General features: G+C 56.6%; 2 protein-coding genes across 2 annotated transcripts; one reads left to right on the top strand and one right to left on the bottom strand.

Annotated features, from left to right (window-relative positions):
* Positions 1 to 849: 849 nt before the first annotated feature.
* CDC26 (cell division cycle 26) lies at positions 850 to 2,094 on the bottom strand. Its single transcript, XM_036393975.1, has 2 exons — positions 1,913 to 2,094; positions 850 to 1,845 (listed from the first exon to the last, which is right to left on the bottom strand). Exons 1-2 carry the CDS (start codon positions 1,991 to 1,993, stop codon positions 1,663 to 1,665), a joined length of 264 nt encoding a protein of 87 aa, XP_036249868.1. The 5' UTR covers positions 1,994 to 2,094; the 3' UTR covers positions 850 to 1,662.
* A 397-nt stretch (positions 2,095 to 2,491) lies between these two features.
* On the top strand, positions 2,492 to 12,216 carry PRPF4 (pre-mRNA processing factor 4). Its single transcript, XM_036394178.1, is given in 15 exon segments — positions 2,492 to 2,680; positions 3,452 to 3,629; positions 4,219 to 4,405; positions 5,170 to 5,257; positions 5,976 to 6,055; positions 6,261 to 6,354; positions 7,152 to 7,246; positions 7,452 to 7,510; positions 8,111 to 8,234; positions 9,390 to 9,479; positions 10,330 to 10,452; positions 10,759 to 10,866; positions 10,951 to 11,024; positions 11,027 to 11,068; positions 11,207 to 12,216. Coding segments are annotated over 15 exon segments (1,587 nt in total). The 5' UTR covers positions 2,492 to 2,629; the 3' UTR covers positions 11,401 to 12,216.
* Positions 12,217 to 12,314: the final 98 nt, after the last annotated feature.

The raw sequence follows: 12,314 nt of genomic DNA, 5'->3' as shown, positions 1-12,314 counted from the left end.
GCCAGAGGCAGGGGGAGCCTCCAGCTCCTGAATTCCCTGCAGGTGTCCTGCTGCAGGCCCAGGGCTGTGGCAGCCTGCCCTGCTTGTTCCCCACGCTGCAGGGAGCAGAGTTTGCTGAGCACCAAGAAGCTGCTCAGAATTTTAAGTTGCTTCCTTCAGCTCACCCCAGTGTGTGCCAGACCCTTCCTGAGTGGGCTCTGCCCCAAACCTCACCTAAATCAAATCTGACCTCACCCTGCCCAGCACCTGCTGAGGGTAAATCCAGGGACCAGCTGAAGAAATCCACGTGCCCTTGGCCTTTCCAGGTGCCACCAGCCATAAGGAACTGTTTGGTGGCCTTTGCTCCAAGCAGCAAACAGCCCTGGGCTCCACTCCAGGGGTGACAAACCAGAGCAGCTGGGGACACTGAGCAGAGCTGGATGGAGGTGGAGCAGGGAAGTGCAAAGGAGAAGCTGCTCAGTCAGAGAATCTGGGCTGTCCCTCCCCATCCATGAGGCCAGCCCATGATCCAGGCCTGCAGCCACTCCCTGCCCAGGGCCCAGTGAGACACTGCAGCAGCTCTGGGGATGTATTTGGGATCTGATGTAACCCAGGGGATTCTCTCCTGCTTGCCTTGGGAAGGACAGAGCTGTGGCACCTTTATCCCAAAACACTCAGCAGACACTTCCAGCACCTTCTCTTCAGTGGGGCCACCAAGGTAGGGTGTCTGTTGTGTCTATTTCCCTTATGATTTGACTGAAATAAAGCTTGCTAGTTATGGGCCAATAACTATTTCAACCCCAGTACTTTTGATGTTACAGCAAAAGGATTTTTCCCAAAGGTAGTAAAAAAAGGACAAAGAGCAACAGCTAGATTGCCATGTAAATACAAGCACCTTTGAGCCAAAACAGACTTGACAAACTTCCCAAAATGATAAGATGCAGAGAGGATTCAAAAGATTAAAAATTTTTAAGGGGAAATTTGTGTATGTGTGTGCTATCCACATGAGCCTAATGTGTGCATGAAACTGATGAAACTGAAAACAACTTGAAAAATTGGTGTTGTTATCATTTAAAGATTTGTGTTTTCAAGAGTGACAGTTCTTTACATTTTTCTGATGCATTTAGCAGAATAGAGAAGAAAGAATAGAAGGAAAGGAAAAGGAGAAGAAATAAGTTCTAAAATCGAGATCTCCTTTCAGACACTTCTGATTTTAACACCACATGCTGCTGCAAACAATTATGTGAACCAGCTCATAGGCGAGCTCTGTGAAATACAAATTACGAGAAAAACGCAGGTTGTGAAAGAAAAGCAAGAAACCTGTGGGTTTGCTCAGATCTAACACTTAAAGAGTAAGATTGATTCTCTCGGGAGGTCCAGGTGGCCACTCCACTGTCTGGTTAAGATCACCAGATCACTTTCCCAGAGGATCCTCCCGCGGTGTTTTATCCCCCTGCTCACAGCACGGAACGGGTGATCCGGGTGTTTCCACCCCCACCGGTCACTGCAGCCGTGGGATTATGATTCTTTTATTATAAAAAATAAGTGTTTATTTAAAACAAAACACTCGGCAAAGGGGCGTTCACGGGCGTGTTAACCAAACTTAAAAAAAACCCAAAAACTGTAACAGCTCGGAGGGGGCACGGCGAGGCCCGCCCGGCTGAGGGGGCCGGGGCTGCCCGGTCAGAACTCGAAGGTGCCGAAGTGCGCGGTGCGGCCGCCGGCCTTGGGCTGCGGCTTGTACCCGATGCGGTCATTGATGAGCTGCTCGCGGCTCTTGTGCTCCGTGCCCAGCGCTCCGATCGCCGCCGCCTCCTCGCCGCCCCCCGCCGCCGCCTCCGCCTCGTCGCGCTGCTTCCTGCGGCTCTGCGGGCGAACGGGCCGGTCAGGGCCGGGGGCGGGCCGAGCCCCCCGCGCCCGGCCCCGCGCGCACCTCCAGCTCCTTCCGGACGCTCTCGAACTCCTCGATGTCGTCCAGCTTCAGCTCCAGCCGCGTCGGCTTCCGACGGAGCATCGCGACAGGCGGCACCGGCGGCACCACGACCGGCGGCACAACCGAGCGCTCCCGCCCTCAGCGGGCCCCGCCCGGCGTGCCACACCTCCCGGCGTGCCCCGCGCGAACTGCCCTTAGCGGGCACCGCACCGCCCGGCGTGCCCCGCGCGAACTGCCCTTAGCGGGCACCGCCACTCCTCCCGGCGTGCCCCGCGCGAACTGCCCTTAGCGGGCACCGCACCTCCCGGCGTGCCCCGCGCGTCCCGCCCTTAGCGGGCACTTCATCTCCCGGCGTGCCCCGCGCGTCCCGCCCTTAGCGGGCACCGCACCTCCCGGCGTGCCCCGCGCGAACTGCCCTTAGCGGGCACTGCATCTCCCGGCGTGCCCCGCGCGAACTGCCCTTAGCGGGCACCGCACCGCCCGGCGTGCCCCGCGCGAACTGCCCTTAGCGGGCACCGCACCGCCCGGCGTGCCCCGCGCGTCCCGCCCTTAGCGGGCACCGCCACTCCTCCCGGCATGCTCTGCGCGACCCGGAAGTGGCCGTGAAGCGCCGGAGCCCGAGCACCGCGAGTCTCGCCCCTTTCCCGCTCTCTGGTTCCCGTTCCCGCTCCCATTCCAGGCTTCTCATCGCTTCCTGAGCTTGTTCCCGGTCCCGCCATGGCCACCGCACGGGCACCGGCGGCTCGCGGCGGGGCCCGGCCCCCCGAGGTGAGTGTCCGGGAGATGGGGGCGGCTCCGGGCCCGTTCCCCGCACGGGCCCGCAGGAGCGGGAGAGGCCGCGGGGGTTGCGACTGCTGTTGCTGTGCGGGGTTTATGGTGCCCCGGTGACAGCGGAGCTCTAAAGGAGCCCGCAGGCTCACGTGTTTTCCTGCACTTGTACCCAGTCCTGGTTGCTCTCCCGGGCAGTTCGTGTGAAGCCTCTCCGGGGCGAGGGAGCCGGGCACCCCTCACTCCTCAGCGTTCCAGGGAGGGAGCTGGAGCTGGAGCATGGCATCGCTCCTGGCTGTGGTGCTCAGCAGCAGGAGGAAAAGCTCCGTGTTCTAAAGCTTGCTCGAAAAATACCTCTGCAGATAATGAATAATAGGGACCCAACACTGCCTGATTCCAGCAATTTAATGTGGCATTTTACTTCTGTGCTTTGGCCTTAGGGCAAAAACCTCAATGTCCAGTGGCTGCTCCATCCCTGGCAGTGCCACAGGCCAGGCTGGACAGGGCTGGGAGCAGCCTGGGACAGTGGGAGGTGTCCCTGCCATGGCAGGAGTGGTACTGGATGGGCTTCAATGCCCCTTCAACCCAAAGTAGGCTGGGATTCTGAGAGATCCTTGCACGGTGCCCAGCCCTGTTCTCCTGGCACAGGCAGGCTGTTTGCTGTGTGCTCTGTCCCCACACTCTGTGTGCTCTGTCCCCACACTCTGTGTGCTCTGTCCCATGCTCTGTGTGTCTGTCCCACACTCTGTGCTCCCCTGTTTCTCCCTGCAGCCCCCCAAGGCCAAGGCTGCCGAGGAGGCCGAGGCTCCCCCGGCCAAGCGGGCTCCCATCTTCTACGGGAGCCTGGAGGAGAAGGAGCGAGAGCGCCTGGCCAAGGGCGAGGCCGGGCTGCTGGGCAAGGAGGGCATGAAGGCAGCCATGGAGGCTGGCAACATCAACATCAGCAGTGGTGAGCATGTGCAAACGCCCTTTGTTATCCCTCCCCGCAGATGTGACACTTCCAAATGTCTCTGCTTGGTCTCTGGGCATCACCTCAAAAGCACTCAGGGGTGGGTGGCCCCATGCTTAGATCTTCCCATTCCAGAGGGACCCAGGGCAGGGGGGCTCTGGGGGAGCTGAGGGAGCTGAGGGAGGGATCCAGGGGCATGGGGGAGCTGAGGGAGGGATCCAGGGGCATGGGGGAGCTGAGGGAGGGATCCAGGGCTTTGGGGGAGCTGAGGGAGGGATCCAGGGCAGAGGGGCTTTGGGAGAGCTGTGGGAGGGATCCAGGGGCATGGGGGCTCTGGGGGAGTTGAGGGCGGGATCCAGGGGCTGAGGGAGGGATCCAGGGCTCCGGGGGAGCTGAGGGAGGGATCCAGGGCTCTGAGGGAGGTGTGCCGTGTCCCTCTCTTGGGACTTCCCAAGCCCTCCTGTGTCCCCTGCTGGGGGTGGCCCTGCCGGGGCGGGGACGCTGTGGGTGACCTGCAGAGGCCCCTGGCAGCCCCAGGTGTCCCCTGGGCCGTGCTGGCTGCGTGTGCTCAGGCTGTGTGTGTGCCCAGGGGAGGTGTTTGACCTCGAGGACCACATGAGCGAGCGGCAGGCCGAGGTGCTGGCGGAGTTCGAGCGCCGCAAGCGCGCGCGGCAGATCAACGTGTCCACGGACGACTGCGAGGTCAAGGCCTGCCTGAGGGCCCTGGGAGAGCCCATCACGCTCTTTGGAGAGGGCCCTGCGGAGCGCAGGGAGAGGTGCTGGGCCTGCACTCGGGGAGGGGACACCTGGCAAACCCCAGAGCTTCTCCTGGCAGTTGGGGTGCAGAGAGCCCTGCCCTGACAGGGCTGTGCCATAGGGACAGCTGGGACACCTGGGGGTGCTCACCTGGAGAGGAGAAGCTCCAGGGAGAGCTCAGAGCCCCTGCCAGGGCCTGAAGGGGCTCCAGGAGAGCTGGAGAGGGACTGGGGACAAGGGATGGAGGGACAGGACACAGGGAATGGCTCCCACTGCCAGAGGGCAGGGATGGATGGGATATGGGGAATTAGGAATTGTTCCCTGGCAGGGTGGGCAGGCCCTGGCCCAGGGTGCCCAGAGCAGCTGGGGCTGCCCCTGGATCCCTGGCAGTGCCCAGGAAAAGCTCTGTGTTCTAAAGCTTTTTCAAAATATACCTCTACAGATAATAAGTAAAAGGGACCCAACATTGCCTGATTTCAGCAATTTAATGTGGCATTTTATTTTGTGCTTTGGCCTTCAGGCAAAAACCTCAATGTCAGTGGCTGCTCCATCCCTGGCAGTGCCCAAGGCCAGGCTGGACGGGGCTTGGAGCAGCCTGGGACAGAGGAAGGTGTCTGTGCCCATGGCAGGGCTGGCACTGGATGGGCTTTAAGGTCCCTCCCATCCCAAACCAGTCTGGGATTTCTGTTCTAAGGACCCCAAGGCAGTGGGAATGTCACCCTGGTATTTGTTAGGAGAGCTGAGAATTCCCTGACTCAATCCAGCTTCGTGACTTCCCTTCCAGGCTAAGGAACATCCTCTCGGTGGTTGGCACAGACGCGTTAAAGAAGACCAGGAAAGATGATGACAGGTCCAAAAAGTCCAAAGAAGAGGTGAGGGTGTCTCCTGTCCCCTCAGTGCTGAGGGAGGGATGGTGTATCCACCTCTGATATATCCAGGACTCCTGCCTTTGGCCAGTCTCTGGATTCTCATGTCGTCCCTTCAGATCTTTTCTGTGTTGCCCATTTCAGCAAATCTGTGGCAATGTTTGTTCTCAGTGAGGAGCACCAAGTGTGGTTTTTACTCACAAACCTTGCTCTGTGCTGCTCTCAGTGTGCAGACCAGGAGAGCAGGTGTGTGGGCTCTTACCTACTGGAGCAAGTCCCTTACTTTCCTTCACACTTGGGAAGAAAAAAATATGTTCCTGCTGCTGCATCTGTCTCTGCTTTGATTACTCTTTGTGCTTCTGTCTCTTTTCTGAGTCTCTTCTGCCTTATTATTTTTGAGCTGTACTGTAAGAAAGAATTGGACTTTTTCTTTACTGGGTGATGTGTAAACAAGGAGGGAGTTACATGTCAGTAAATGCAGATGAGTCAGGGTTCAGCTGGAATGTTGAGTGAAGTGGCAGCATTCAGGATTGGATCTGTAGGGCAGAGAGTTTGATTTACCTCTCCAAATCCCTTTTCCTGGGCCTTAGTTGTGCAGAAGGCCTTAAGAAGAGGCCAGAGCACAGCAGGGTTTGGGGCAGGTGCTGCTGGGAGGAGCTGAGGGGAATGAACACAGGGGCAGCAGCACCAGGGCTTTTCCATCACTTTTATTCTTTTTTTACAGTATCAGCAAACCTGGTACCACGAGGGCCCACGCAGTCTGAAAACAGCCAGGCTGTGGCTGGCCAACTACTCCCTCCCCAGGTGAGAGAAACCAGAAACCATTTGTCAATGCAAGGGCAGATCCTGCTGTGGGGAGCACAGGAAATGCAGGGAGTGGGGAGGCAGGTCCAGTGAGCCCAGAGCTTGAGCTCTCAGGGACTGATCCAGGGAAGAGCAGAGAAAAGGCATTTCCAGGAGCAGGGAAGGGGCAGTTCTGGGGCTCCCACCCCACCTTTGCTCTCCCTAGGGCAGCAAAGAGGCTGGAGGAGGCTCGGCTGCTCAAGGAGATCCCTGAGGCCACCAGGACATCCCAGAGGCAGGAGCTGCACAAATCCCTGCGGGTAGGTTTGGCTTTGGCAGCTGCTGCACTGCTGTGCTCACAAGGTTTGGCTGATCCTCCGAGAGCCCAGCAGGAGTTCAGCTGCCTGAGGTGCTGTCCACATGCACATCAGTCTCTGCAGTCTTGGGAAATTCTGCTTTTCCTCTTTCCCTCTGTCTCTGAAGCCTTTTCTGACTCTTTCAGAGTGCTCCAGGGAGATGTAATTTGTCCCTGTGCATGGCAGAGGGTGCAGAGACATCCCTGTCCTGCCTTGCCACTCACCTGTGAGGCTAAAGGAATGTATTCCTGCCTCTGGCTGGGGAGCCCAGGAATGCCAGGGAAATGCCAACTCTGGGTGCTGAACGTGGTTGGGATGACTCTGAGATGCCCTTTCTGAGCATGCTAAGCCAGATTCCCAGCTTAACCAAACAGAGAGGCTCAGGCAGAGCGTGCTGCCCCCCTAATCCTGTTTACTGCAGAGGATTTGCTTCTCCCCTCTGCCCTGTCTGTCTGGTTGGATTCTTTGGCTGAGTTGTGGGCAGATGCCAAACTCCAGCCAGCTCTGTGTCAGAGCTGCAGCTGCAGAGCTCTGGGGCTGGGGGCACATACCATGGGTGGCCCTGGGGGCTGAGCTGTGCCCCAGGCTGTGCTGGGCCAGGCTTGCCCTGGCCCTCCTGCCTGGAGCTGGAGTGGCTCTGAGGCAGCATCTCCCTTTGCAAGTGACTTTCCAAGGGCCTCACCTCAAGCTTTGGCTGGGGATAGCTCTGGGCTGGTTGTACTTCAGTCATTTATTGATGATTTTCTTTGTCTTTCTTACAGTCCTTGAATAACTTCTGCAGCCAGATTGGGGACGATCGCCCGCTGTCCTACTGCCACTTCAGCCCCAACTCCAAACTGCTGGCCACAGCCTGCTGGTGAGCCTGCCTTGGCAGCACCTGCTCTGGGGGCAGGGAGAGCACAGCAATGGTTTTGGAGCCTTGGGAGTTGTGAGAGGCTGCTCTGAGCTCTCATCACCTCACTTTAGAGCTGAGCAGAGATTGACTGATCTGAGCTGGTTGAACAAGAGCACTGATCAGTTCCTTGCTGTCCTCCACTGACATCCATCCCTTGTGTTCACAGGAGTGGGCTGTGCAAGCTCTGGTCTGTGCCTGACTGCAACCTGGTTCACACCTTACGAGGTACTGAGGGGCTCTCACTGAGGCTTCTGCTTCTTTTGTTTCTCTCTGTGCTGAGCTCCCACATCTGAATTACTTTGTGGTTTAAAATGTTGTGTTCAGGCAGATTTCTGTCTTACTGAGAGCATCCCTTGGCTTGGGAGCATGGGAATGTGTCATATAATGAGAAGGGAGTCCTGGCCTTCAGCTCAAACCTCAGCTCCAAGTTTGCTGTTTCTGTTTGTGAACAGTTTGGTTTGGTTTCCAAACCTGGTTTGTGTTACTTGAGTTACAAACAGCAGCAGTTTTGGGCAGGTCACTTGACAACAGTGAGGTTCTTTGAGTAGTGGTCACAACTTGGACTAAATACAGATGTGAGGACAAATCCTTTGATTCATATATTGAATTTTTGAGGGATCCAAACCTTCATTTTGGATGCTCTGCCTTGCTTGCTCCTGGAAGTGCAGTTTGGCTGGGGGTGACAGGGCAATGCCACCCAGCGCTGAGGACACAGTGAAGAGTTCACTGGCACCTCCCTCCCCAGTGCCAAGGAAATGCTGCTTTTCTGAAGAACTGGCCAAGATCTTGTGGCAGATTCTAAATTTTGGTTTTCTTTCCCTTCAGGACACAGCACCAACGTGGGGGCCATCGTGTTCCACCCCAAGGCCACGGTGTCCCTGGACAAGAAGGACGTGAGCCTGGCCTCGTGTGCAGCTGATGGCTCTGTCAAACTCTGGAACCTGGAAAGGTCAGAACTGTTCCAGCTGTGCACAGCTGCAGCATTGCTGTGCTGAGGTTCATTCCATGTTCCTGCAGACATTTACCATCCTCCTGCCAATGTGACCTTTTCTTGTAGCTGCCCCAGTGCTCTCCCTGGCCTCAGTATGTGCCACCCTGTTCAGCAGGAAGAGAGATCAGCCTGATTAGGGAGCCAAGGTGAGGGAGATGGTCTGAAAGGGACTGAGGCAGAATTGCTGCTGGGCAGTGCTGAACTGCTGGGGCTGATAGATGGAAGGTCTGGGGACTGTTTCATTCTAACAGCTCACTTAGGAGAAAATTGCCCCTCTTGGATATTAAGAAATGAATTTTTGAGTGGTTGGAAAGCACCAGGATTTGGAGAGGGATTGACCAAATACACAACCAGGCACAAAACGTTCTGCCTGTGCTGCAGACAAATGGCTGTCAGTGCACAGAGCAGCTCTGGCAGATGGGCAGCACCTCCCTCAGGCCTGGGGAGAGGAGAAGGGTTCAGGTACTGAGCCTCAGCATCACCTGCTTGAGAAGTGGAGCCTGCAGGGCTCCTGGGAAGGGCAGGCAGCTCCCAGAGGCACAGTTGTTTATCCTTAGCTGAAATCACAGTTTGTAACAGTTTCCCTGTGAAAGGGACAGGGAGGGGGTTTGTTAGGCTCATGTGACCATGTCTCTTAATTAACCTGTTGGAAAGAAACTTCATTGCTGTTCAGATGGTGTGTGAATGCTCCTGACCTGCTGCCTGTCATTCTGGGAGAATAAATGTCCCCTCCATCCTCTCTGCCTGCATCCTGCAGAACAGCAGGAGTTGCTGCAGTTCAGGATGTTGTGTTCTCAGAACTCCCTGCAGTTCAAGTAGTTCATGGTTTGTTTCTGTACTTCCCAAAGTGCTAATGACAAGGGCCCTGTTAATTTTCATTGATAATCATCATCATCCCAGGAGAGCTTTACAGCCAACAGGAGGTGTGGAGAAAGGGTTTCACTCAGAGCTTTGAGTGTGACCCAGAGGCAGAGTTCAGAGTCATTGGGTACAGCTCTGATGTTCCTGCCTGGTTTGATTTCCTCAGCAGAGCTGCTGCTGCCATCATAATGTGTGAGCAAAGGCCTGGCTCGAGCCAGACCCCAGTGGCCAATGGTTTGTTCTGTGTTTCAGTGATGAGCCGGTGGCAGACATCGAGGGACACAGCATGAGAGTGGCCCGTGTGATGTGGCACCCCTCAGGGAGGTTCCTGGGCACCACCTGGTACGGACACCTGGGCACTGGCATCCAGAGGTGACCATGGGCTGGTGACCATGGCTTCCAGAGGTGACCATGGGCTGCTGACCATGGCTTCCAGAGGTGACCATGGGCTGGTGACCATGGCTTCCAGAAGTGACCATGGCTTCCAGAGGTGACCATGGGCTGCTGACCATGGCTTCCAGAGCTGACCATGGGCTGGTGACCATGGCTTCCAGAGGTGACCATGGCTTCCAGAGGTGACCATGGGCTGCTGACCATGGCTTCCAGAAGTGACCATGGGCTGGTGACCATGGCTTCCAGAAGTGACCATGGGCTGCTGACCATGGCTTCCAGAGGTGACCATGGGCTGCTGACCATGGCTTCCAGAAGTGACCATGGGCTGCCCAGCTGGTTGCCCTGTGGTGTCAGGGCTTGTCCACAGCAGGGCAGGGCTTGGCCATTGTGACCACAGCTGGGCTGCTGCAGTGTCAGTGACAGCAGTTCGTTGGGATTCCTTTCCTTGTCCCTGTGTGAGACACTGGGAATAAAATGCTCCCAGGGTTGGTGAAATATCCTGTTGTTCTCCCTGGAGTTACATGGAGACCAGGGGAAATAGCCTCAAGTTACACCAGGGAAGGTTTAGGTTGGATATTGGGGAAAAAACATCTTCACAGAAAGGGTGGCCAGGGACTGGCACAGGCTGCCCAGGGGTGCAGTCACCATCCTGGAAGTGTTCAGAAAACACCCAGATGTGGCACCTGGGGACGTGGGTTAGTGGTGAATGGGGTGGTGCTGGGTTAACACCTGGACTCCATGGTCCTGGAGGGCTTTTCCAGCCTGAGTGACTGTTACTAAGGAGAGCTTTGTTCCTCAGCTACGACCACTCGTGGCGCCTGTGGGACCTGGAGGCGCAGGAGGAGATCCTGCACCAGGAGGGGCACAGCAAGGGCGTCTACGACATCGCCTTCCACACCGACGGCTCCCTGGCTGGCACCGGGTGGGTGCCCTGCTCTGCACCAAGGGTTTTACTGGGACCAGGGATTTCTGCTGGGCAATGGCTCCCACTGCCAGAGGGCTTTGGATGGGATATTGGGAATTAGGAATTGTTCCCTGGGAGGGTGGGCAGGCCCTGGCACAGGGTGCCCAGAGCAGCTGGGGCTGCCCCTGGATCCCTGGCAGTGCCCAAGGCCAGGCTGGACAGGGCTGGGAGTAGCCTGGGACAGTGGGAGGTGTCCCTGCCATGGCCAGGGTGATCTGTAGGGTCCCTCCCAGCCCAGCTCAGTGTGTGATCCTGTGCTTGCAGAGGCCTGGATGCCTTTGGCCGGGTGTGGGACCTGCGCACAGGCCGCTGTATCATGTTCCTGGAAGGGCACCTGAAGGAGATCTACGGGATCAACTTCTCCCCAAACGGGTAAGGAGGGAGCTGGCACTGATGTGGGAGCTCTGAGTGTAAACTCCACTCCCTGAACACTGCTCTGCCTCCCCTCCTTGGCAGGTACCACGTGGCCACGGGCAGCGGGGACAACACGTGCAAGGTGTGGGACCTGCGGCAGAGGAAGTGCATCTACACCATCCTGCCCACCAGAACCTGGTCACCGGCGTCAGGTTTGAACGTGAGTCCCTGCTGCTCCCTGTCCCTCCCCTCTGGCAGCTCACATGCACGCCTGCAGCTCAGCAAGGCCTGTGCTGCTGAGCAGGGATGTCATGTTGTCATTGCAAGCCTCACTTCTCCCCTCTCTCCTCCTGTGCAGCCAACCACGGGAATTTCCTGCTCACGGGCGCCTACGACAACACGGCCAAGATCTGGACCCACCCTGGCTGGTCCCCCCTGAAGACACTGGCAGGGCATGAGGGGAAGGTGATGGGCCTGGACATCTCCCTGGATGGGCAGCTCATTGCCACCTGCTCCTACGACAGAACCTTCAAGCTCTGGACAGCTGAGTAGCTCAGAGGGACTGGTTATGGACTGGGACAGGGACGTTAATAACTTTTGGTTGTTTTTTTATATTAAAGAAAAAACCAGGAATCCAGTGTGTTACAGCAGCTGCAGTCATGGCTGCTCTGGAGTTTGGGTGTGTTTGAAGCACCACTGTTGGCCCAGGCTTGGTTGGTGTCAAGTCTTGGGGGTTTTCCCACATTTTGGACTGGTTTTGTACTGCACGTACCGCTTTCTGCTGTAATTTTGATCCACGTACTTCTACCCTCCCTTCCAAGTTCAGCTTCCAGGTGTCCTCCAAACATTTGCAGTAACCACAGAGCATCTCAGGTTTGGGGTGTGCTTCAGCTTCTGTTACTGCCCTTCTCATCTTCCTTTTTGGTAGGAGTGTGAGTTCAGACTTGATTTGCATTTAGAGAGAGAGCCCAGAGGGAGAGGCATAAGGTGCCCTCCTTCCCCTGCCTCCACACAGGTGTCTCTGGCTGGAGATCTGCATTCCCCTGGATTCACTTACACTAGATGTCCAAGGCCAGGGAATCTCTTCTTTTCCAGGTACCACTTTGTGTCCTACTCCATGAGTTGTCCCATGGACTGGATGTTGCAAATCCATTTCAGCATCTCCTGCTTGGGGTTTGCTGTGTGAGGTCACTAAGTGTAGGATTGTCTTGTTCTGCCCTGCCCTGGGGAGAGCTTTTGTACTTGTTTGTTGTTTAAATTGAGGTTTTGCAAATAATGTGCCCTGGAACAACTAAACAGGTTTTGAATGTGTGTCCTGTGCTCTGGGTCTCACAAGAAATGGAGAAATTACAGGAATTTCACAATGCAGAGTTTGATTTCTGATGGTGTGAAAAACAGCTGGCGGGGTGAGGTCATGGGGTTTGTTCAGCCTGGAGCAGGAGAGGCTGAGGGGAGGCTCAGGGTCT

This window comes from Molothrus ater, chromosome 20, assembly GCF_012460135.2.
Source record: "Molothrus ater isolate BHLD 08-10-18 breed brown headed cowbird chromosome 20, BPBGC_Mater_1.1, whole genome shotgun sequence".
Classification (NCBI taxonomy): domain Eukaryota; kingdom Metazoa; phylum Chordata; class Aves; order Passeriformes; family Icteridae; genus Molothrus; species Molothrus ater.
Note: the sequence above shows the minus strand (reverse complement) of the source record. Positions and strands in the feature narration are given on the sequence as shown.

Bases quoted from the DNA above. Each gene is read 5' to 3' on its own strand.
- CDC26 (XM_036393975.1), bottom strand. From the start codon at position 1,993: ATGCTCCGTCGGAAGCCGACGCGGCTGGAGCTGAAGCTGGACGACATC. The intron at 1,846-1,912 runs GTGCGCGCGGGG...GTTCGCCCGCAG, and splicing joins GCGTCCGGAAGGAGCTGGAG to AGCCGCAGGAAGCAGCGCGA.